Source organism: Cimex lectularius, unplaced genomic scaffold (genome assembly GCF_000648675.2).
Source record: "Cimex lectularius strain Harlan isolate CLEC.00 unplaced genomic scaffold, Clec_2.1 scaffold433, whole genome shotgun sequence".
NCBI lineage: Eukaryota > Metazoa > Arthropoda > Insecta > Hemiptera > Cimicidae > Cimex > Cimex lectularius.
In genome coordinates, this window is record NW_019394164.1 from 106,918 (window position 1) to 133,341 (window position 26,424).

At 35.0% G+C, this 26,424-nt stretch overlaps 1 protein-coding gene across 1 annotated transcript in view; it reads right to left on the reverse strand.

Moving 5' to 3' along the window:
- Positions 1-6,456: 6,456 nt before the first annotated feature.
- Positions 6,457-26,424, reverse strand: part of LOC106669972 — a 40,536-nt gene continuing 20,568 nt past the window's right edge. Inside the window, exons 3-18 of the mRNA XM_014399898.2 lie at positions 18,880-19,041; positions 18,449-18,632; positions 17,330-17,473; positions 17,140-17,255; positions 16,767-16,935; positions 16,531-16,659; positions 15,250-15,374; positions 15,006-15,177; positions 14,764-14,877; positions 12,631-12,752; positions 12,331-12,512; positions 12,092-12,253; positions 11,538-11,697; positions 10,093-10,221; positions 7,376-7,520; positions 6,457-7,009 (exon numbers count right to left, since the gene is read on the reverse strand). Coding sequence (XP_014255384.2) covers positions 6,838-7,009; positions 7,376-7,520; positions 10,093-10,221; positions 11,538-11,697; positions 12,092-12,253; positions 12,331-12,512; positions 12,631-12,752; positions 14,764-14,877; positions 15,006-15,177; positions 15,250-15,374; positions 16,531-16,659; positions 16,767-16,935; positions 17,140-17,255; positions 17,330-17,473; positions 18,449-18,632; positions 18,880-19,041 — 2,387 coding nt within the window. The 3' untranslated portion in view covers positions 6,457-6,837. The remainder of the gene's footprint in view (positions 7,010-7,375; positions 7,521-10,092; positions 10,222-11,537; positions 11,698-12,091; positions 12,254-12,330; positions 12,513-12,630; positions 12,753-14,763; positions 14,878-15,005; positions 15,178-15,249; positions 15,375-16,530; positions 16,660-16,766; positions 16,936-17,139; positions 17,256-17,329; positions 17,474-18,448; positions 18,633-18,879; positions 19,042-26,424) is intronic.

Below are 26,424 nucleotides of genomic sequence, written 5' to 3' on the forward strand. Positions count from 1 at the left end.
TATTTAATAATAAACTTTGTATCGACGTAGTATCGCCATCAAGTTACAATTCAGAATGACTCCAATTCCTGCAGGCACAACATTTATATCGGCGTGAACGAAAGTCTCGAATGTTCCCGTCAAACGCGCCGCCCGAAACTAGACTGTACTGTCTCTCGTTGTTTCTAGACTAGACTGTACTGTCTACTAGTCTAGAAACAACGCGGCTTTTCTTTGACAAGTGCCGCGCGTTCCTTTGATAAAGCCACCTTTTGCCGCAAGCAGTGTTATTTTATTACGTAATACATTTTTGTAGTTTAGTTACCTACCTACTTATTAAAAATTTTTTTCTTCTCGAGATCTACTCAAAAAGCACTCGCGATCGACTGGTCGATCGCGATCGACCGTTTGAGCACCCCTGGTGTATGAGAACCGTCTTGTTTCCCTTGTCCGATCTCGCGATTAATACATCTTCATTATTTTTTCTAAATTCATTCAACATTTTTCTAAATCTTCGTGTCTGTCTAAAGCTGGGCGCACACTAGGTCGGTAGGGCGGCGCGAAACCGACCTCAAGAAAAATGCGCTGAAACGAATGTAATCCCGCACACTAGGACGGTCGGAATTCGTTGAGTTCGGGCATATTCGGCTGTCCTCGGACACCATATTTGTAAAGATGAAGCCAACGTCTTGCTTTGTTTACCCTGCTTTTTGGAATAGTAGTAGCATTGTTTCAAGTTAAGTTTGAAAACAAGATCATTTCCATAAAATAATGGTGATATTCTCCAAACGTAAGGCGTTTGGTGTTTATTTCATGTACCCATGTTTTTCGTTTTCGTTTCTGCCTTTCTTCCTCCTCTTCCAACTCTGCGGCCGCGACAAGAAAAACAATTTCCTCGTCAATACTATTTGTTATGAATGCAAAATCAGCACTAAACCGCAATTCTAGTCAGATGGAGGGGGAAATTCGACCAACGCGGCCGAGAATATATATCGGTTCCTACATAGTGTGCGGACCTTCACAATTCGGACCCGCGCCGCCCCACCGACCTAGTGTGCTCCCAGCTTAAAACAGTTATCCCGACCATGAGTTTGAATTTCGTGGCGGTCACGCACTAGGTCAACAGTGACACCAAGTTACAAGTTAGTTAAAGATTTTTTTTCTGCCACTCTTGAGTCGGGACAGTATTGTTCGGGGGCCTTCCTTGTGGCTCAGGCCTTTGATCGAGTATGGCACCGGCGCTTGCTGTTCTCATTCAAAGTCACCCTTCGCTCTACCTATTACCTTTTCCTTCGAAGCTACCTCACTGGCCAGTATTTCCAAGTCATTGAAGACGTCGAGTCTTCCCCAAACCACCTTCTCCTTGCTGGTCTACCCCAGGGCAGATGTAACACAACAGACTTTCCATTCCATCTTCAAACCGTCATCTAACCCTTAATGGCCCTAGCCATTTTCTCTTGTATATTTATTGTATTTTAAATGTATGTGTCACATGATGTATATATATTATTCATTCATTTTTACACCTCTGTGAGAAATAGAACAAGCGCCATGCTATTAACTTAAATTATCCACCCAATACTGGTTGATATGATGGAATGAAAAAGCAATAAAAAAAAGAATCATCAATTAAAAATCGATTAATTTCCAACTATTTATTCTATATTTGTTCATATAATCTGTCTTTATTTCATTTCCAGGGTGTAGGGAAAGGAATGTACATTTTTTAAGGACTATTTTTTTATCGCTACATATAATATTTATTACATATATAAACTAATGTACATATTTACAAATTTACACATGTAGTGAATGTTAATACTGCCTACATTTGAGCAATTTATATGATATTAATTCTATGTAATCATTACTGCTCACCAAAACAGGGGTGTACTGAACTCTTGGACGTGTTTTAGAGTTAAAACGTGCAATGAATGTCAATTTGAAATAATACAATTTTCTATTCTATACACCAGATCCCAAAGTGATCGCAACATAACCTTGGGATTTGAGCTTATGCTCTGAACATCTAGAAAACATATTGTTTCTTTTTTCATACATATAAAATCTGTAACAGCTAATAAAGGAAATAAAAAGCTATAACATTATAATTAATTCATTAAATATTTAATGAGTATATAACATTGTAATATAATATACGTGTCAAAATTATCATTTATTAAAAAACAAAATATGAATTGAAAAAGGTTTTTTTTATCATCCTACTTAAAATAAATAAAAAGTGATATTTTATTAACATTAGTATCTTAAACACAATAAAAGACAAAAATTATTTATTACAGTTTTATCTTATCTCTTTTTTTTATTTCTTTTTATTCTTTAATTTGGCACTAATGTTTCAAGGGAGCTGCATAAAATATAGAGATTTTGTTTTCAAATATAGAGTTTCTATCTGATTAAGTATAAAGATTTATATATATACTNACTATTCTGTGCAAGAGGCTTTTTATTACAAAATATAACAAATTACACTAATGAAAATAAATTATTTTATGCCCAACTTTTTTAAATTTAACCTTCCAATTAGAGCATACATCCTTTAGATTGCATTAACCTAAGAATAACCATCACTCATGTAGCTTTCCATTTGTATTTGACATTGTCATATAAAATATATAATTTTTACTCTAATCTAAAAGATAAATGATTTATTGTGACCCAACAGAATTGCTTGCCATTCGCTCCGGTCAGTATTGTCAAATATTATGCGTAACAATAAAGATTTAAATTTTTAATATAAAAATTAGGATTTAATGGTATAATCATATAACAAAACCAGCATTTTTTTATTGATTAAAAAGAATAAAGCATAAGTTGTTCGTTAATCCATGGGTGGTCAGTATATAAGATTTTCTCTCATAAAAATTTTGGTTTGTAAGTTTTTAATTTTTTTTTCTTAATCTATTGATCTATCTATTAATCTAGTGCTATCTATAGTCACTTCATTTTAAATTAAACATTATTCTTTTCAGTGCGAAGTTATCTCATCCCACAATCAGCTGTTAATGAAAGTACCACTCTTAAATTTTTTGTTCCTTTCCTTTATAAAATTTGACATTGGGAAATGAATCATTTGAACAAACAATGAAAATTGTTAGTGCAGTGAGGATAAATAAATAATAAATTGCTCCAATTAATTACTTTTTAAGAGGAAATCATGAATATTTTTGTCTTACAGCTCCAAGTCTGAGATCAAATCAAAACTTTTATGAATGCCTAAATATGCTTTTAAAAAGTTGAGTTCTACAACACTAAAGTGGGTCTTAGGTCATGAAAAAATTTCAGGCAATGAGGAAGCAAATAAACCATCTAAAATGGTCGCCTCAGGACAACAAATAGTGCACAAATCCGTTTTGTGACATAAAATCATTAAAACGAACTAATAGAATCTCAGGTAACTCAACCCACTCGGCCTAACTTTGCCATTGGTGCTTAGGCGTCTCAGAGGATTGGTAGATAATGGTTCAGGATGAATATTGTTTGACTAGGGGCTTTTGATGAGAGTCAAGATTCCATGAAAGCACGTGTATTGACTTTTAGCAGTTTGAGTTTTGAATAAGGTTGGATTTTAATTTGAAAGCTTAGGCTCAAAGGAATTTGGACAGTTAATGGATTATTTTGAGGTTGGACAGCATGGCTGAACCCAATGGTTTAATTCCATACGATTGTTTATAGTTGTGATGTTCAATTTTATCCTTCAGACTCGAGTGTGAGGTTTTAAATTAGGCTTTTGTCAATAAAAAGTCACAAATGCAAACATTATTTGCTGGAAGACGACTAGATATAAAAAAGGTTAGGGAAAAGGTGATATAGCAGAGGGAAAAGGTTATTTGTAAGGATTTGGTTTCATTGTGTCTGCATTTCTTCGCCCATTCTTTCAAACAGAAGTGATGGTCCTGGAGGTTTATGCAGGCCACTGTGTAAGGAGCACTATATCGAGATTGCTAGGAATGTCTGCAATGTATAGTGAATAGAGAGAATAGAGCCAAGGATTCTGCCTTGACGGACTCCTGCCTGTAAAGGATGTGAGTTCCAGTTCATGAGAGAAGCAACAAGAAAGTCATTTGCCCGACTAAAAATGTCACCTTTGGGCAACACAATCGCAAATCCACATTAAAAAAGAACTGGAATCTTGGATAACTCAACAACACAACATATATTATGGCCATAAACCAGGCATGAGGCAAGCAGAAAGGCAACTCACAAAAACAACCCAATGTGAGAAAATCTTACTCAACAGAGAGGAATTGCATTTGTAAAATAGAAATTAACTGTGGAATGAGAGAATGTAATGGTTTTAAGCATATTCATCGGGAAAGGGTATCGTGAAAAAAAGGACCACGGGCGATGATGGGGTCTACAAGCTGTTAGACACACCGAACACTCAGCTACTGCAGTCCCCATATGTAAATATTTAATCATTATAATGATAGTAACAATGTGTGGTGATTAGACCGTTAATCGATATTTATTTAGAAATCGTGAGATGCGGTCTGGTGTGATGTAGGTTTCAGAAAAACATTTTCTTTATCGTGCCAACGTTTCGATCTTTATTGAGATCATCTTCAGGGCCTGGGATTTACAAACATTGTTTATATATAACAATTACATTTTGGATGTGGAAAAGTGAATTTATACAATGCAATATATATATTTGTTTTTTATATATTCAACCAAAGTATTTCTACTCACTCAAAGTGTTTGTCTTCTGTGTAATTGTGTCATTCTTGCATGTCGTGTCGAGAGTGCCAGTGAGATTTTGCTATTTTGTGTTTATATACGTTGGATTTTGAAGGGGTGGGGAAGGATGTCGGTATAGAAAAGACCAAGGCCTATCACACAAATTAAACACATTTCTCTTGTCCGATAACTTCAAAATAGCCTTCAAAAATTATAAAACAATTCAAACACTTTTTTCCAAAATTAAAGATCCCACACCAATAACAAATAAATCTGACTTAATCTGCAAGATCAACTGTTTAAACTGTCCGGCAACTTACTTTGGACTTACATCCCAATATCTGGATAAGAGAGTAAAGCAACATGATTGTAAAAAACCCAAGCAAAATCCTACCGCACTCGCTACCTACCATTTTGAACACCAACACAATTTCGACTTTAAAAATCCAAAAATATTACATACAGAACAAAACAAATATAAACGTAATTTTTTAGAAATGGTTTATATCAACAGAGATAAACACAGCATCAATTACAGAACAGATACATGTAAACTCAGTCGCAGCTACGCCAATATCATTAATCAAATTCAATACAGATAACATACCTATATCATCACATTACATTCCACACATCAAATATTTTTCACATAGTCTAATTTCCCAACAATTCAGCTTTACTTTTCCTATTTATCCCTTTCCATATAATCCTGAAAGGATAATCTGGCCGAACCATTACCAACACATTTTTTTCTCTTCGTCGGCTCCTTTCACCGCAAAGAAGCCGACGCCTTATACAAAAATGTCTTTCTATACCGACATCCTTCCCCACCCCGTCAAAACCAAACATATATAAACATAAAACAGCAAAATCTCACTGGCACTCTCGACACGACACGCAAGAATGGCCGAATTACGCATGAAACAAACACTTTGAATTTAAAAAAATACTTTGTTTGAATATAAAAAATATTTTTTGCATAGTATAAATTCACTTTTTTCCATATCCTACATGATTTTGTTCAATTTAAACAGTGTTTGTAAATCCCAGGCCCTGAAGATGATCTCAATAAAGATCGAAACGTTGGCACGATAAAGAAAATGTTTTTCTGAAACCTACATCACACCAGACCGCATCTTACGATTTCTAAATAAATAGTAACAATGTATAAAAATAGAAAATAAAAAAATTCTAAGATTATTAGAGAAATGAGCTCTGAGGGAAAATCTCATATGCAGCCTGCCAACCACTCATGTATTTTTTATTTTATTTTTTATAGTTTTTGAAAAATTTGCAGCACATGAAATGCAACTATCTGAGAGATAGATTCCCCTGGTCTTGTAAATTTCTGCAATTGGCCCCTAGGAAGGTCAAACTTGATTTTGCTATAGTATCCAAATTTCATTACATAGGCTTATATTTCTCTAGCAATGTCTTTTTAAAAAATAAAAGTCACCATTACACAATTGACACTATTGTTGAACTTATTAACATTTTTTTAAAAATATAATACACAAAGTATGTAAAAGAAGTTCATTTATTATAATGCTGAATTATCTATGTAGAAAGACATTTAAAAAAAAACTAAAAATTTTATTTTAATAAATCTTATTTCAAAGATAATGCCATTATAATTGTTGACATTTAAATCCAATTTATATTATTCATCAACAATAATAAACTAATGTCAGTTAAATGCATTTTTATTTAAGTACCTTCACAAGAGTTTTATCATTAATTATTAATAGATTTATCATATAACAAAACAATTGTCTTGAATATAAATGAACACATATTGTTTGTTACTTTTGTATTTCATTTTACAAAAGTTTACAAATCTCTAAATTAACTACTGGTGATGGATAGAATTTTAATCACAGTTCACTGAAATTAATGAACTATTTAAAACACGATTCATTGCACTTCCTCATTTTTTTCTTGATGAGATCAGCATTTAACTTTGGCTCATTTAAATTTGAACTGTCAGGAGATTGAAAACGTGGAAAAACCTCTGAATTCGGACAAGGTCTTCAATAGTCTTTAGTTTTGGCTGATTTTTTTGTTTTTTAAATTTACATAAATTTGTTAAGTCATATAGATGAGTGGCAGTAAAAGACACTGCATTCAAAGCACATTTATATACATTTATTTCACATACTATTTCAATCCGATCACAGCAAGAAGGAAAATTAATAAACAATCACTCGTTTGAATTACTGAGTTTGACGGCTGGGCGGGTGTGATGCCAGCCAACCTCGTATTCGTCCTCACAATCTGTGATTTCCATTTAAAAGTGAAATCCGGTGCCATTCGTGTCATCGCATTTAACCTGGTAAAATGAAAAATATGTTATAAATCCAATATTATATTTTAACAATTTTTGGCTTTCCCTTTTATTGTACATTTACAACTGTTGAATTAACTACAACAAATAAATAATAATGGATGCAGTAAGGTAATGGACTTGTACAGACTTGACCAGTTACAATAATTGTAACTTATGTTGTAATTATTACAACAAAATCATACTAAACCATAGAGTGTGTAAGAAGCCAAAATGATCTGGGATTAAATCAAGGAAATCAACTATGGGGCAAAGACATCAAAGGAGTTGTTCAAACATCTTTCCAATCAAAAACTAACATTGAAATACAGACCTTTTTTCAGAAATAGAGCTTTCAATGAAATTTCATACCTGATTACAATGATATTGAGTTTCCACGGAAGCTCGAAACTTTTGTGCACGTATCTTGGGCAAAATGTATGCAATAATGCGCCAATTTTTTCAGGATTTATTTCATTGTATTCATGAAGAGTTATGTTCCATGCAGTACAAGGACCTATAAAATTATTCATTGATAAGTGACATTAATTTTTTTTTTTATTTAAAAAATTATGAATGTTAAGCTGTAAAAGAATAAGTATTATTTGAAGTGAAACCATCTCAGGTCTTGATTTTTAGTAAAGTAAAAAAATGCTCATTCATAAAACACACATGTTTATTACGTGCCAATATAACTCAACAGTAGCAATCAAATTCTTAATGGTTAGTATTATCTATATTGTATGTAGGGTTTTAATTTCAACAAAAACATCAGGCTCATTTATTCAACTGGAATGCATTTTCTAAACCTAATGGGCTTTCTTTTCAAAAGTTAAAAAATTATTACACGGTAAAGTAATGGCTAGGTGGCTTATCTCGTATGAAAACCGACTTGTCTTCTGTCTGGGGCTCTCATTTGAGACTCAGGTCATTATTCAGACGTGTCATATTCTATTGGCTATTATTTTTCCCATTTTAAAACGAGCTTTAAATTCAGCATGAAATCAATTTTCAAACATTACACCTTTCCAGTATAACTCCAATTGACACTAGAAAAAATAGGTTGTGAACTTTTTTTTATCAACTTTTTTGTTTTTAAAGGTAAGATTTGATTATTTTTACTTTAAATGAAATTACAGAATTGATGGAAAGAAGCAATTGATTGTTCTTTTCATTTAATTTGTAAGTAATTTAATTTTTAAATAAATTTGGTTATTACAACAAATAAGAGTAAACACTGGCTGTTTACGTTCTATCTTCTTCTTGTTCAATTGGGAATAAATATTGAACAAGAAGAAGCTTGAACATGAGAAGCATCTGGAAGAGGTGAAAGGTCAACGTTTTTACCATTTTTACTTTCCTGTTCTTTTTTACATTTATTTATTTATTTTATTATTTATTTATTTTACAGTGTTAATTTTTGAAAATAGAGTATGAACTGTAAAATAAATAAATAATAATAATAAAAAACACAAAAAAAACAGGACTCATGTTCAAGCTTCTTCTTGTTCAATATTTATTCCTAATTGAACAAGAAGGGATGGTTAGGAAGTTCTTGTACAAGAAGAAGCTAGAACGTAAACAGCTAGTGTTTAGGGGGTGAGTTAGTAAAGTGAGAACTTGCTTTTACTGCCAAGGTTGCAGGTGGCAGAAAAATTAAACTGTATCCACAGGGCTCCGAAGAACTTCATTCTACTTATGAGCTCAACCTGAAAATGCTAATTTAGACGAAAAATTTGCCACCCTGCAATCTCAACAAGTTTTCATCATTATCTCATGTTCAATGTGTTAAAAATAGACTGCACTGAGTATATACAGGGTGAATTGCTACTCGTGCTACAAACTTCTCCAGTAGATTCTTCACCCTAAAATGAACAAAAAAGTTCATATTGTCCATGGTCCGATTCTCAACCATTTCAGAGTAATTTCGCTTTTTATCGATTTTGAAAGATATCACGTCCTGGCGTCGGAAAATCGTGATATCTTTTAATCTAAACATTTCTCTGAAAATCTATAAGCACCGTTGAAATCCCCGTTAATTTTTCAATAAGAAGATGACGGTGGCAAAATGTTTGGGCTAATTTTTTGTGTTTTATTTCAGCCAGAACTACAAAAAGAGTGGAAAATTGTGTAAATCGGAAAGTGTATAAAGTAATCCAGAGTTTCTAATTTTAGTCTCAGAAGGCAGCAAATTTGAGGAAAACTACCTGATTTAATAACGCTTCCAACGCACTCGTCATTTTCTTATTTAGTGGTTGTGAGACCAAGATGTTGATGACAAAAAGAGAAAAAATGGTGGTTCAAGGATTGCTAATGTTTGAGAGTGACTTGCTACTCGTGCTACAAACTTCACCAGTAGATTCTTCACCCTAAAATGAACAAAAAAGTTCATATTGACCATGGTCCGATTCTCAACCATTTCAGAGTAATTTCGCTTTTTATCGATTTTGAAAGATATCACGTCCTGGCGTCGGAAAATCGTGATATCTTTTAATCTAAACATTTCTCTGAAAATCTATAAGCACCGTTGAAATCCCCGTTAATTTTTAGAGAGAATCAAAATCATAATTCCATTGAAATTTTTTAATTTAATTTAATGCCCATTTAGTATGTAATGCTTAAGAAGTTTACAAACAGCTAGAAGGTCAAGGAAGAAAGACCCAAACGTTTTGCCACCTTCATCTTCTTATTGAAAAATTAACGGGGATTTCAACGGTGCTTATAGATTTTAAGAGAAATGTTTAGATTAAAAGATATCACGATTTTCCGACGCCAGGACGTGATATCTTTCAAAATCGATAAAAAGCGAAATTACTCTGAAATGGTTGAGAATCGGACCATGGACAATATGAACTTTTTTGTTCATTTTAGGGTGAAGAATCTACTGGAGAAGTTTGTAGCACGAGTAGCAATTCACCCTGTATATATATATATATTATGAGTGGCATATATAAATTTTAACAAAAAAATATATATATATAGTTTTTGTTAAAATTAAAAGTCTACATACACAGCGTGTCTGTTCAATAAGCCAGATAAATAAAAAAAAGGCTTGTCATTTACTCTTGAGTCAAATGTTTATAACTTACGATTTTGAACGCTATGTACATCAACAGTAAGCTGTCTCTCTACGTTGGAATCCAGTACCCAGTGACAAGTTTGGAAATAATAATAATTCAAAGGGTTCTCCCTTTCCAACTGCCCTGAGCTTACAGTACCTGGAAATTGTCAGACAAACAAAATAAATGTATTATGGTACCTTTAATCCACGATAATTTACAACAAATCATGTAAAATAAGGGCTTATATTGTGTTTGTTTGGTTATATAAATTATATTTATACAATTATATTCAACATCTTTAGTTTGCTAATCATCTAATAAAAACAGTTATAGTTGCAACAATGTTTGTAATTGAAAATAATAAATAGATAATAATAAGTATAATAGTATTCAGTATAATAAAACCTTCTGAACAGATAATTTTAATCATAGGTTATTTTTAGGTGTGAATGAATGAAAAAAAAATTTATTTCCAAAATGAAAAAAAAAATTGTCTAAGCAAGTAGAGCGCTCTCTCAGTAATCAAAACTAATTATTGCAGGGGTTATCTGAATGACAGTGAGTGTTAAAAATATGTTAAAAAAAAAAAAATTTCAACCCAACATTTTATTATTATTGGATAGTCAAAACGATAAACCTAATAAAACAATCATATACTGCCAATTTTTCTTTAAAAAATAAGTTTTTAAAATTGATAAAATTTATTTAACATTTTCTTTATTGCTTCTTCCTCTTTTATCTAATTTTTAAGCAATTGATATGTAATTACACTTAACAGAAGAACAATGTAGCCTGATCAAACATTTCATTTTTTAGCAGTGTTGGGAAGGGAGGTGAGGGATTGACTGAACAAAAGAAATTCTCAAAAATTTGATAGTCTAAACTGGTCTTGGTTTGGTACCTCACTCTCTCTCCCTCTCTTTCCATCTCACCCTTTCTCCCTCTTATCACTCTCTTGCTCTCTCTCTCTCTTTTCCTCTCCCACCCCCTCTCACTCACTCTCTCTTTTTCCTCTCCCACCCCCTCTCGCACTCATTCTCTCTCTCTCACACTCACTCATTTANATCTATTTATATCTCTAATTCGGTTTCTCTTTTATTCCATAGACAGTACCTCTGCTCATGGAGAGTTTATTTGTGTTTTTATCTGTTCCCATAATGATTACAGATTTTCAGAAAGTACTAAAATTGTTACAACTTCATTTTATTGTTTGGTTTGATAACTTTTACTACTCTAAAGTTTTAAAAGTCAGCCTTAATTGTTATTTTACTTTTTTTTTAATACTATAAATACCAAAGTTCGGATTAGAGAGAGCGCACTAACACAACCTTCAAAGAGCTTTTATGGTACATGGAGCTCAAAGTATATAAATGAATTGAATTTGAAATGGTACAGATTTTTTATGACTTTTTTTAGGAATTTAATCTATCAATATGGCACCCTGGAGAATGTGGATAAAATTTAATAAATACCTGAATGCTGTTTCATTACACGAAATCCACAAATGTTGTCATTGTGGAAAATATAATCTGCTTGGAAATGAAAGCCTTTTGTGGCCCAGCTGTTAGGAGCGACGGAATAAACAACATTGACAGGAGACCAGCTTCGGAGTCCTACAGGTAGCCATTCTTGCTGCACAGTAGAAATAAGAAACAATTAATTGATTAGAAAGTTGTGGTATATTTAAAAAAAAAAAAAAACCACAGATTTTTATACACATCTTACTTTTACACAGACAGATTATACGAATTACACTCTAATATTTTAAGATAAGAATAGTCAAAACTTGTGAAAATTGTGTTTAATGTAAAGAAAAATAATGAAAAAGATTTCGAAAACTAGGCTAATATTGAGAGAACCAGAAAAAAAAATTGTTGGGAATTTTATCCACCACTCAATACCCTGAAAATTTCGATTTTGGACTTAGCCCACTATACACTGCAGCCACAGATATTATTATAAGTTTATAATAAATAGAATGTTCACTTGGACTTCATAATGTACAAGATTGTAGAGCGAGATTTACCTTAAAGTCACTGCACAAACACGACAGTGATTTGCCTGTAGATGATGTTAAAACTAGATGGTTAACACTAGCCAAGTATCCTTTGGGTACACACCGGCAACCACCATCGCCACATTCCGTTTTACAGTTACTTTCCAATGGAAGATGGGTAAGAGAGACAACCTAATAATCATAATAAACAAATCCATTACTACCAAATCATTATCATTTTTACTACAATTGTAGCGGTTTTTTGTTACCTTTATTGTTATACTTTGGTTTGCAGCTGGTATAAATCTTTGTGAACATCGTATTGGATTCTGAGAGTTCCAGAAATAATGCTGGTTCCCTGGATTTCGAACCTGTCCCACAGAATTACTACTATGTCCAAAAAATTCAACATCACAGATAGTGTCTGGTTGTAGCGTCCCATCAACATGTTCTTTAAACAAAATAAAATGGATTTGCAATTAGTAAAAAAAAAACGTATTTTATAATCTAAGACTTAAGTCTTATGTTTAATTCAAGAGATATTGGAGAATTAAGAAAATTTTACTTACGGTCATGGAATAAAAACATCCCATCCACAAATTCAGGTTCGATATCCTCATAATTGGAAGGCCTTCTTAAAAATATCACCATCACATTACCAGACGAGGCAAATGTTTCCTGCGATGTGGCCCTAAATTAATTAAAAAAATAATTATGTATGTACATTTATTTTAAATAACAGTTTTAAAAAAATCACTTTTTATTTGTTTATTTATGTTACAGCAAAGTAATAAACATAATACACAGAGGTAAAATAACCCATTGTTAGTAAAGGCAATTTTTTTTTTTTTCCAGGAAAATCTATCCCAAATGGCAGGTGAATTTCTGGGATTTGCTTTTGTTGTGTTCGATCCTCCTTTTCATGAGCCATTCTTACATGGAGGTTAGTAAAGTCCATTAGTGTCTGGGTTTGCTGTAAATGTGGTGTATTATTTGCGTGAGGAGTGCTGTATTGGAATTGATTAGTGTTGGACTATGGGGTTGGGATGAGGGTCCAGGGTATTATAGAAGTGTACCTCTATTGGTTTCAAGGACAAATAGAAAGATCTCCGGTGGATTGCAAGGTTAGATTTGACATAGGAAACTTGGTTAAACTTGATCAAAGGATTGTAGAACAGGAATGACTAGATTTTTTTGAAGTTGGAATGCTTGTGTAGGCCCAAAATTTCAATTCCGTAGTAGTGATAGGTAAATGAAGCACTTGTTCTGTAGTGAAAGTCATGTTGTCAAGAATTTTGAGTAGTTTATAACGTCTTCTATTATTTTTAGTCGATGTAATGTCCTAAAAAGTGGATAATGTTGGATGCTGAGAGATGAACAAATTTGTATACATTGGATGAGAGAGATAATCTGTTAATTTGCTTGGATTTGGTTTTTTTGAATGCGACCCTATATTTATTGAATTATCCTTCCAAATAGGACAGATTGCCCTGGAATTTTCTGAAGTCCATTGTATGAGGTGTACTCCACGGTTGTGGGTTCGATCCCCACCGTCGCCTCTGGACTTTTTCTGACGCCTAAGGGGCCGATGGCCGCAATTGAGAGAAATTGACACGGCACTCATCAATGGAAGGGGCGGGATCGGATCTCAGCGACCATGAATTTGGTCCCAACCCCCTTCAAAAATGAGTTTCTTCGATGGAAGAACACCGGTAAAAAAAATCTGGATTTATAGGAACATCTGCAGTGTATACTGAATAGAGAGAATCTGAGCAAGGATGATACCTTGAGGGATTCCTGCCTGGAAAGAATGGATGGGTGAGCAAAAAGAACCATGTGTTATTTTCCATTGTTTTATTTTTATAAGTTGAATGCAGGGGTTCCAAGTTAATCATTTGTTGGAAGTAAAATAGAGATGCACCTAGTCCTGCCATAAGTTCTGTTACAAGAAAAAGGGCCATTAGGGAATAGAGAAACTTGATAATTTGAAAAAGAAATTTATTTTAAAAAATCCAATATTTTTTAAGATTGAAATAAAATAATATTACTCGAAATGACCACCTTTTGCCTTCACACAAGCTTTTAGTCNCAAAGTGTTTGTCTTCTGTGTAATTGTGCCATCCTTGCATGTCGTGTTGAGAGTGCCAGTGAGATTTTGCTGTTTTATGTTTATATATGTTTGGTTTTGAAGGGGTGAGGAAGGAATTTGAATATAAAATATATTTTGCATTGTATAAATTCACTTTTCCACATCCTAAATTTATTTGTTAAATGTAAACATTGTTTGTAAATCCCAGGCTCTGAAGATGATCTCAATAAAAGATCGAAACGTTGGCACGATAAAGAAAATATTTTTCTGAAACCTATATCACACCCGACCGCATCTCATGATATCTGAATAACCAAATAATGAATAAAGCAGAAAGAATATCAGACAAAGGTAATAAGTGAAAAGGAAGGTTCGGTTGGATTCCTTGAGAATCCAGAGCAAGCCTGGGTGCCACACTTGATCTAAGGCTTGCCTCACATCTAAGAAATCACCTGGGCAGCTTTCTACTCAAGGGTGGATGCAAGTATATCTACCACCCAGTGGTACTGCTGAATCATATGATGTCTCCATAGTATTTAAACCATCACAAACTTGTATTAATTATGAAATCGTTATCTAGATAGAAGTTACTGAAGAGATGGAAAATACTTACTTAGATGGATCACGAGCATGCTTTTTTGCTGGGCTACAAATTCTTTTAAGTGGTTTCTTCCCTTCAGAAGGAAATGTACTATAAATCTCAAGAGCTGTTTGGCAAGCGCTTGCGCTGGAATCAATTAGCACAATGTCAACTAAATTAAATAATTTGAAGGGACATGTATTGAATTAGAAATGTAAAGTTGTATTAATTGAAATATCGGTCCGTTATAATGCAAACTAGAAAAAATTACTTACCGTAAGTGATAATTTACAAGTGATAGATGTATTACATCATTAGGCCTTCCGATAAACATAACTGTGCAATTCTGGTGCCACGCTTTTCCTCTTGAATCAAAATGTCCACTTCTTGTTTCGTTACCATAAAATATGAGAGAGCACTCTTTCTTATGGCTATTGGATATACTTCCTGGATTTATAGTATATGGTTTATACATTTTCATTAGTTTAAAAGATAATAGCAACATTTAAAATGAAATACCTAAGATATTGCTTGGAGTTGTCTTTGAGGTCATAGTTGTCGGAGCAAGTGTTGTTGGAATATTGATAAATTCCAGTGCAACAACAAATCCGTTGAAATCAAATGGATGAATAGATGAACCAGAGCTAAAATAATTTTATAAAAGTTTTGGATGAATGCATTATTAATTAAAATTTGTAGTTGAAAAATATAATTTATAATAAGTCATCAAATCATTATTAATTAGATAAAAATCAATGTATTATTTTTATTTGGAAAAATATAATTAAAATTGAACCACGGGGGTCTATGACACCAAAAATACAAAGGCTTAACTTTTAACCTTCAAGACCTAACTTCAACCTAACTTTAAGACTAACTTCACTAATTTCATGGTACGCTTGACCAATTAATATATTACAATTAATTAAGGTTTTTAGTTGAGATAAAAAAGTCAACGGCACGAGCGGGATTCGAAGCCACGATCTTTGGCTTGATATTCCGCTGCTCTACCACTTGAGCTATCGTGACCTCGATCCACTCGGACACCGACTTCCCATCTCAACCGCACCTTTTTAAATTTTCCCTCCTTTTTAAAAAACCTTAATTAATTGGTCAAGCGGACCACGAAATTAGTGAATTTAATGATTTAAAATGAAGTATACTTCACTAAAGCTCTCCGTGGCCATTTCATTTTTTGTTGAGAATCCAATCTGATTACACGACATTTGAAAAATGGCAAAAAGGAGGGAAAACTCAAAAGGTGTGGTTGAGATAGGAAGTTGGTGTCCAAGTGGATCGAGGTTACGATAGCTCAAGTGGTAGAGTAGCGGCGTATCAAGCCGAAGATCGTGGGTTCGAATCCCGCTCGTGCCATTGACTTTATTATCTCAACTAAAAACCTTAATTAATTTTAAGACTAACTTTACAAAAATTGGATTGTTAAAAAAAGTTGTAGGCATTTTTTGGACATAAGAGGGCATTTGACTCTGTTGACAACACTAATTCAAAAGTTATCTAAAATTGGCATCAATGGAACTGCTCTTAATCTCAAAAAGCTGACTCCTTATATAAAAATGTCTTTCTATCTCTACTTCCTTCCCCACCCCTTCAAAATCCAATATTTACTTGTGTTAACCCTGTAATCCCTAACCATCCCTAACCATCCCTTTGTTAGAGAAAATCTTATATGGCAACTACGCCCATGTTAAAAAAAATGCCCAATTTGTGTGTGACGATGTTTTACCATTTAAAATAATTTCATCTACACAATTTACACATTTTATATAAATTAAGATTTACCTAAATTCTAAAAGAAGGTTAGGTCCTTCGTGAACGATTGTTTGTTTTCTATTTCTGCACAAAGTAGTTAACACAGGGCTTGAGGTGGTTGGGCCAGAATAGACTTTAATAAAATGAGAATTACAATGGCTGAAAAAAAAAATCAACATGAGAATTAATTAATATGTATTAATAATTTGATAAAATGTAGTATGAATCGAGATACTCGTTTTTCTTAAATACTAATATGTACTTACCTGTGCGGCAGAGAAAGAGCCTTAAAAATTAATTTAATCATAGAATGAGAAGAACCGGCTATGTGATACAGACACCTTCTGTTGGGCGGATACACCCCCGGATATCCAGGGCTTGAAAACTGGCAAATATTCCCTTTGCATGCGCTCTCTTGAAACATCCAATCACACTCTAGAATCAAATAAAAAAATAATTTGTAAATTTTATTTCTACTCAAACAATTTTAATATATTTGACTTTGGATAAATTTGTTCCCATAGACAATTTTCTTCTACAAGAATTATTTCTGTTTTTCTTCTTTAAACCAAGAAATATACAATAATTATCAAATTTAAAATAAATTGTACTAGATGACAAATGTTTTTTGTGTTTTACCTGTCCCATCTAAACTTTTTCCTCCTCGAGGTCTAAAGCCAGGGCCTAGGCTGCCGTTCACTGACGTGAAACTGAAATAAGCCATGAACTGGGATCTATGCGTAGGTTCTGCCACCCTAAAAATTAATTTATATTTCACACGATGACAATTCAAACTTAAAAATCTAAAACAAATTGGTTAAATATTTACTTGAAAATTAGTGTTGCTGGCCCATTGTCAGCGAAGAGCAAGACAGGAGGTGTAAATCTTTCGTTGGTCCCACAAATCTGAGTGTCTCCAAATTTTGTTGTCGGAGACATTCCATCCACCAACTGAACAAAGCCTGCTTCACAACTAAAAACATCACATAAATATGCTTTCGGTTTAGTTAATTTTAATTGACAATCATTAATTTACACCCTAGCAAAACACATAGGACATGTCCCAACAATCTTCCAAGATGAGATTCAACAGTTGACACCACTTGGAACCTGGACTCACGGACCCAGTGTGACTTCGGTGTGGCAATTCTGACACTAAGAGAACCTGTTGGCATGGAAGGTGTTCACACTAAACACCAAACAAAGTGCTTAGCTCAATGGAAAAAACGCACTTTTTACATTACGATTTTCATTATAGGGGTTCCTTAATAGGCCTATATAATTTGCAGTAATAATTATTGACAGTAAATACTGTGGCGCATCTATATCTTTCCTCTATGTCCGGGGATATCTCCCTCAAAGAGTTACAATGAGCCTATATGGGAAAATGGGATTAGGTTAATACTGGATCCAGTTGAAGGGGTGGCACTCCTGGCTTATTTTATTTCCTCGTGTACATCTTCATTGTGGGGAGGCTCATACGAGCTGGGTTGTCGATCTTGTGGACAGTGGTTCGCTGCGAGCTCTATTTTGTGTGAGGAACTTGCAATGGAACTCAGCAACTGGACACAGGTGTATTCTGTTAGTTTTTCTACTGACTCTTAACTCTCAATTCAATTCCCTTCAACTCTTCTCAACACTGCTCTACCCTTGGTACCTGCCAGTTATAAATCCTAGCTCAGCCAATAGTGGTCTCGGGTTGGGAACCTTGGGTGGTGAAGACTTGAGGCTGTGGACCCCAAGTCCTTGCTGAGAAAATTGTGTACATGCCCTCTGATTTTCAGATTTGAGCCTTCGATAATAAAGACTCGGAGGATATGGACCCAGGCCTTTATGCAAGGCCTCTGAACGATGAGACAATATTTTTAATTAAAATGGTTAAAAAAAAGTATAGATTAATGATATATTTTAAAAATAAATTTATAAATTATTTGTAATAATAGATTACCTCGTGCCATTAAATTTTCCAACACTGATAAGCCTGTATATTTGGATTTCAACCCGTTGATCATCATCGGGTATGAAAGAAAACCAGCAGAATGTAGGCCCCTGCACTGGTGGTGATTTCAATTGGCCGAAGCTTTTACCCGACTTGGAAATCAAAACCCTCGCATCTAATGTCATATTGCACACTATAATTAAAAATAATGATTAACAATGTTAAAAGTTACATGCAGAAAAAGATAATAAAACAGTTGTTCATTAAATACTAACGAATGATCTGTCATTAGCTTTAGATAATTAACAATACATGCAAGCATTGGATAAAATGTGCTGTTTATTTTAATTCAATTTTTACAATTGTTCAAAATTGGGTACAAGCTAATAATTTAATGTATTTAATGATAATAATCTAAAGACAAGTATTGAAATTTTTACTATTTGTGCAGAAGTGCTGGATGCCACACTGGGCACATCTGTTGGGTGCCTGACTGCCACATGGACATCCGCCTTCCTTAACGCAGCAAGCACAGTTTTTACTTGTACTGTCAAAACTACATTTACACCCGACTCCTGATTGCGTCCACAAGTCAACTTGGCCTAAAAAAATTTAAAAAAGTAAGGTGAAATGAATGCATTCGGTGGAAATTAACCTCATTTTTTAAATGGACATGATAGTCTGATTTTAATGTTTGATACAGTTTTAAAATGAACTTGACTATTTCTTTAAATTGAATTGCCAACCATGCATATCGGTCCACTGGCTTTTGAGATAAATGATGTTATGGCACAGCAATGCCAGTCATGCAGAAGGTCGTCAAAATTATCAGTTAAAAATTAATTTACAACGATTTTCGCGAAAGTCGGTATCTAAAAGTTTTAAAACACCAGAATCATGGCAATGAGGTCAAATTCAAGTTTTGACCATTTTCTGACAAAAATTTATATTTTGTTATCTCTAGTGGTGCTAAAATGAAATTGCATTATTAGTTTCATAAAAAAAATTATGACCTAGTTTACTTGAAGAATAGTGCCCATTATGATGAATTCCTTGTACATTTCACTGATAACTTCTACCACATAATTGCTGTCTCTGAGACTTGGCTCAAACCAACCATCCCTTCCTACTCCATATCCTTGCCTAACTATTCCCTACTCCGGCATGATAGGCTAGGCCGGACCAGCGGCGGTGTTTGCTTATTTGTCCACAACAGCCTACGATGTCGCATCCTAGAAACCAATCCTCGAATCACCCCATAAATATCATTTTTGGTGAAATATCCCTCTTTTCCCACCATCTCCTTTTTGTAGTTGTTTACCGACCCCCTCAGGTTCCATTCCCTAATTAATTCCTTTCCACCCTGTACACCTACTGCCCTCTATATTCCAACGTGATATCACAGGTGACTTCAACGCAAATTATTCCTCTGACTCCTATGACAAAAGACTCCTTGAAAACCTATGGTTCTCCCTTAATCTCTTATGTATACCATTTAATCCCCCACATCACACTACTTCTGTATACACCTAGCTCAATCTTATGGTTGTGGATTCTGCCGATAAAATTCTATCCTTCTCCCAACACCCTATCTCCTCCTATGACCTGATCCATATCACATATAATATTCTTACCCCATGTCCCGCACCAAAATCATAAGGTTCTGTCCTCTTGATACCCTTTCATTCGAGGTTTTGAAGCCAGATCTGGAGTCGGTCGAGTGGGCCAACATTTACCGTGGCTCATCCATCGATTCCATGGTCGGCTTCCTAACCTCCAATCTCCTCAATATCCTTAACAAACATGCCCCCATAAAAACCCACACTATCCGCCCTAATTAAAAGACGGGAAGCAGCAAGAAGGCGCTTTCGTCGAACCAAACTTCCTGAAGACCACTCTTCCTTCCGAGCTCTTCGCAATAAAAACCAATCCTATATCTGCCAAAGCCCTTCATTACTAAAAGGCACTCTCCACCACTCCTGATTATAGAGAAAAATGGAAGCTCCTTCGGAACCTTGGCATATGTCGCCCACCCAACTCACCATCTTCCTATCCTGTCTCCCCTGATGAATTAAACACCCACTTTGTCTCGCCCAACTCTTCTTCATCAATGCCTATCCCCATACATGCTCCCTCTGGGCCCTCATTCAGTTCGTCTAACTTCTAGTTCTCCTGTCTAACCCCCACCGAAGTCCTTGAGGCCATAACCAAATCCCACTGCAAGGCCATTGGGGTTGATGGCATCCCTATCCATTTTCTTAAACTCTGCCTCCCAATATTACTACATGTTCTACTTCACATCTATAACTACTCACTCCAAAACTCTGTTTTTCCGACAGCCTGGCAAAAAGCCCTTGCCTACCCTGTCAACAAAACCCCCAACCCAGCTCCTCCCCTACAGACTACTGTCCAATTTCCTTCTTCTCAAACCTGTCCAAGCCCCTAGAAAGATTAGTTCAAGCCCAAGTCTCCAGGTACCTTGAACAGTCCCATCTTCTCAATCCCCTCCATCTGGCTTCCGCCAAGGCTATTCTACCCTATCAGCACTAATAAAAATGATCAGTGAACTCCACTTAGCAATGGACCAATAGAAAGTTACTATACTTGTCCTTCTTTATTTTTACAAAGACTTCGATTCTGTCCCTCACTCTTCTTTCTTCTCTAAATTCGAATCTTTTTCCTTCTCCGCCAGCACCATCCGTTGGTTCCACTCCTACCTTACCAATCGCCACCAAGCTGTCTCCCTTCCCAATGGCCTTACCTCCTCCTTCCTCCCACTAAAATCTGGGGTGCCCCAAGGCTCTAGCATCTCTCCTATCCATTTTTCCATTTATATCAACGACCTGTCAGACTCCATCCAGTCCTGTAACTATCACCTATATGCCGATGACTCCCAAATGTACATATCCTTTCCGATCTTCATTCGGCCATTCTCAAGATCCAAAAAGACTTAAACTCCATCAACGAATGGGCACATAAAAATTCCCTCGTCTTCAATCCGTCCAAATCCACCGCCATAATTATCGGGTGCAGGCAATTCCCTCCCCAGCATCGCACCTCTCATGCTAATTCGTGTTCGGCACCCACGGGGTTCCCGGGTGTCGGGGTGGTATTCCGAACTTTCCTGGCGCTACCCCTCCTTCCGTGCACAATATTTCCTAGGTTTCTTTCTTTTCCAGTCCATCCACACTCCTCGTCCTCCTTACATCACCCAATCCCTCCAATTCAACTCTTCACATCACACTCGTAACACCCGCTCATCCCCAATCGACCTTATCCTTCCGCAACATACAACCCATGCCCTTCGAAAAATCCTTTCTCATCCGAGCCCCTAAACTCTGGAACTCCCACCCCTTTTCTATTCGTCACGCTGCCTCCTTTTACTCCTTTAAATCCAACCTGTATAATCACCTCCTCTCCCTCCAAGCAGAGACCTTACGTTAATATTTGATTTCTTTTTTAAATATTCTTGTAATTTTCTCTTCTGGCCTGCCTTACTGGTATACATTGTGCCAAGATTTCTATCTCATTTTACTTTTAATTTCATAGAAGGAACTTCTTTTATTTATTTCGTGTATATTATTCTTAAGGTACACCAGTTCCAGAATAAAGGTATTTTTCTTCTTCGTCTATGAAACAAACAAAGTAAACAAATGAAGTAAAATGATGTATCCAAATAGTTCATTTGAGCAAATAGAATAGCAAAATAGAAATATTGAAAAACGGAAAAGTTCAACTTTCAATTTTTTTTGAGAAACCAAGGCCTAAACACCTTCTTTCATAATAATGACGAATTACTGAATTGAAAATCATCAGATTGATCAGCTTGAATTGATTAGTAGATGCATTAACGAGTACCTGTGAAAAGATTTGAAATCCAGCGAGTTTGAAAAAATTATGTCTCAATAATAAAAGAAGAGAGATACAAGTGGAAGTTGATTAAGGAGTAAGCAGAACCTACACATTACGACAAACTAGGTGATTTTAATAGATTGAAAATCATTGGTCCAAATTTAACTACAAATAAGCTCTTCATTACATTTCACACTTTCATATATATTAAATTAATTGACAAAATTATCATCGAAAATATGTTTTTTTGAACATGTAAGAGTTATCGTTTATGAACAGTGACAACAAGAAAAGTCCTAGGATAGTGCCTTGAGGGACACCTACTAACAAAACTATTATAAAATCGTTTAAGTTATCTTACTGGTAGATCTCAAATAGTTAAAATGAAATCCTGTAAATCGATATCATTTAAGACCACTACTTTTTATTGTTTTTTTTATGTATATCAAACTCGCTTGACTAATTTTCCTCGCTTCCTATTTGAAGATGGCCCACAAATTTATCAATTCATAGACTTTCAATGTTATTTAGTTTCTTCACGAAACTCTTCGTGCCGTGAGTGGTGTTCCAAAAATCATTTGCACTTAAATATTTCCAAATGCTCCATTCATTGCATATTCCCATCCTCTTCTATATGCTTCCATTCTGAACTCTTTCTCTTTTCATAGAATCTCATATATAATTGACCTTCAATGAAAAGATGACCATCAATGATCATATCCGAAAAAAATTATTAAAAACCTTAGGATTATATTATCCAATATACCCACTGCTACACAAATTCAAAACTATCATTTTCTACAAGTCATTGCTTATGCCTGTACTACGATGCATACTTTCTACCACAGATACGCTCACTTTCTTAGGTTCTGCATTTAGACCTCACATATTATTTACAGATTACTCCGAACTTCAGAACCCATTTAATATTCCCACTCTCTCATCGCACAGAGATTGTTTTGAAATTATTTTCTTCCATCAGTTTCTTCATACATAAGTACACTGGGGGGAAGATGTGCGGGCATCTCTCCCACTAATTTTACTCCAACCCTCCAACCATATATTCTAAACTCACCCACCTTCCATGTTCCTTATTGTAAAATGAATTATTTAAAGCAATCCTCTCTATTTAATATCATAAAACTAGGCAATAAATTTATAGAAATTGACTTGTTCTATTTAAACTTGCCGAGAATTAAAGAACTTGCACTTTTTCTCTCCTTCACTAATTCATTCACTCTCTCTCTCACTCACTTTCCTTCACTCTCTCTCTATCTTTCTCTCTTTTTTCTTGAATTCGTACACTGCACCTCTAAATGGGAAGTGTTTATGGATTCGTATATAAAATAATAGGTGTAAAAAGGACTTGTCTGCATCACACCGTACAGCCTAGGTTCAATTATGTAAATATGAGGACACGTTTACATGTTGATGAAGTATGCAGCATCATCTCTTACATTCTCAACAGCCGATTGGGTACCTGCTGCACGAGCCCTTCGCTTGCTACTGCGTCTACCGACTCCCGCTGCATCAACAACTGGGTCATCGACATCAGTCCACGAACCTAGATCATCGGCACCTTTCACACGGGCCTTTTTCAGGGTTAGAACTCTGGTCAATAAAGTGTTATGACAACAGCATGCTTCAATCCAGATGGAAAAATAACGTATTTGGTAGGCTGTTTCTTATTTTTTAGTTTCATAGCGTTATTTTTCGTTTAACTTTTTTCTCGTGAGACTAAGGAAGAATTTGAGCCAGTGGAATAATTGGTAAAAAAGAATTCGGTAAACAAAAAATGTCGTCAAATCATATCGTATTAATAAATTCTAACGGCTAGGGTTTTTGCCTTGTTAAAGCGACAGAGAAGCATTTTATTTTATGCATTTTTTAGAATCACTGGGGTTTCTGAAGTCCCAGGGCTCAAATGTTGATACTTTTTCCCCATTGGCACGACGCCAGTTTACATTGTTTCAGACGGCGACAGAGCCTGGCTTTTACAGCATTGTGATATTGGTCGTTGTCCTTATTAAACTACACCGTAATCGTTCAATTCAATTGAACTTATTCCATGAAACATAAAAAAATAAAGTTCTCTTTTTGCGGGAAAATATTGATAAGGATGAAGGTAAGAGAGGGGAATTAATTTATCTTCTCAGGCTCAACTCTTCGCGCGGATTTGGACCCAGATGTTTCACTGGAACATAAAAATACTCTTTGCAGTACAATTTTTATCCTTAAATCACCAGTTTTCTGAACTCTGTTTCTTTCGAGCTGCCACGCGATATTTTTCCTGTTTCATTTGTGCTCTGTTCAAGTCTAGGAGAGGTCAAGCCTTTAGAAAACACTTTTGTCTAACAAACAATTTGATAATAATTATTAGTCATTATTGCAATTAGGAATTCTTAGTTTCAGCAAACTGTTGTGATATCACTATTTATTATTCTTGAGAAATTTATTGATTATGAAAACAAGAAGGACAAATACTCTAACCCAAGGTTTCTCCCCTTCACGGAAAATAAATGAATCAGGGATATCTAACCTAACCTGTCAACAATCTTACCTAACCTAACCCAGGCACATACCCACGAGATGAAGGTTAGATTTTATAACACATCGCTATTTATTAATTGTTTCCGCGGGTTGCTGAATTAAAGTAATAAGGATTAAAAAAATTGAAAAATGAAATAACGTAACGGTAAAAAATTATAAAGAAAAAATAAGATAAATTACTCTTCTGGCTCCGGGTAGGCCGGCGGCAAAGAGATGTAGGACTTCGAGCCCGAATCCTACTCTTCGCTGTGGTGTAGTGTGCCGAGGAGGGTGGTTTGGAGAGAGAGGGAGAGGGAGAGAGAGAATTTTGAAAAGAGAGAAATATGTAGGTAGCTTTGATAGAAACGGGAGAACAGCTCACACAGGGAACAGATAAGAGCAACAGCCACTAGAGACCGAAATAGTAAAAATCTTCCGGTCCCGACGGAAGGAACCAGAAAAACAATTAGGAAGTTGCTGTACAAAGTTCATATGAAAGATGCCAGCAGCGACATCTCGGGGCGTTAACAATTATAGTTCAAAACCTAACCTCTTCATAACTCTAACCCTCTCTTACCTAACCATACCTAACCTAATTCAACCAATACCCATGAAATGAAGGTCAGTCTTATAACACATCGCTTTTTAATGATAGTTCAAAACCTAACCTGTCCGAAACCCTATCTAACAGAACCATTCCAACCCTCACCAAACCCACACCCATTAAATAACGATTAGTTTTTACAAGACAAGTATATCTAATAATAGCTCAAATTTACATTATACGTAAAGCGATTTTGTAATATATTCTACTAAAGGATTATTTTAATGAAGGACAAACTTAATATATTTGGTGAGAAAGGGAATAAAAAGGGATAGCTGAGTATGATTCAATAAAGTTATTTTTTAGCACAACTAAATTTTTGCATTAATAATTTATAAAAAAAGTGGGCACATTTTAACCCTCAATACGTTTTACTAGATTAGTGTTTCATTGCTACGATATTAGGAATTAGAAAGATCAGAAAAAAGAAGGATAACACGCAAAGGGCCAGCGATGGTCTCAGCTATTTGTCAGCCCATAAACCTCCCACTTCATATATAAATTTCAAAAAGTTTTCGATCATTTTTTTAAAGGATTAAGATTTTTTTATATAAGTTCTCCCTGTTGACTAATACATGTGNTATATATGAACTAATTTCAGCAAACTGTTGTTAAATCATGCTGAGTTTCGGTCGCGAGTCGGTGAACTCATGCTGATCCGGCACAGGGTCACTTACTGGGTTTCCACTCGCGGATTTTTTGTGTTATTCGAACGCTTTCGGTATTTCCGAAACTAGGAGTCTTCACTGAGGAACCAGGAGTAGGAGGTCCGCACTTGAGGTGGCGCAATATTGAAACGCATATTATTTCCCTTATAGCACTACGGAACCGTCATATAATGGCTTCCTTCATAGGTAGTCAACTCCAAACGGTCCGTAATGCCAGAGGGAGCTCTAAAACAGTCATCAGAGAGCTTCGTGAGAATAGCCTTGTGTCTAGACGTCCCACATTAGTTTCTTTACTACTGGAGTGGTATCGAACAGTAAGGCGACTTTTACCA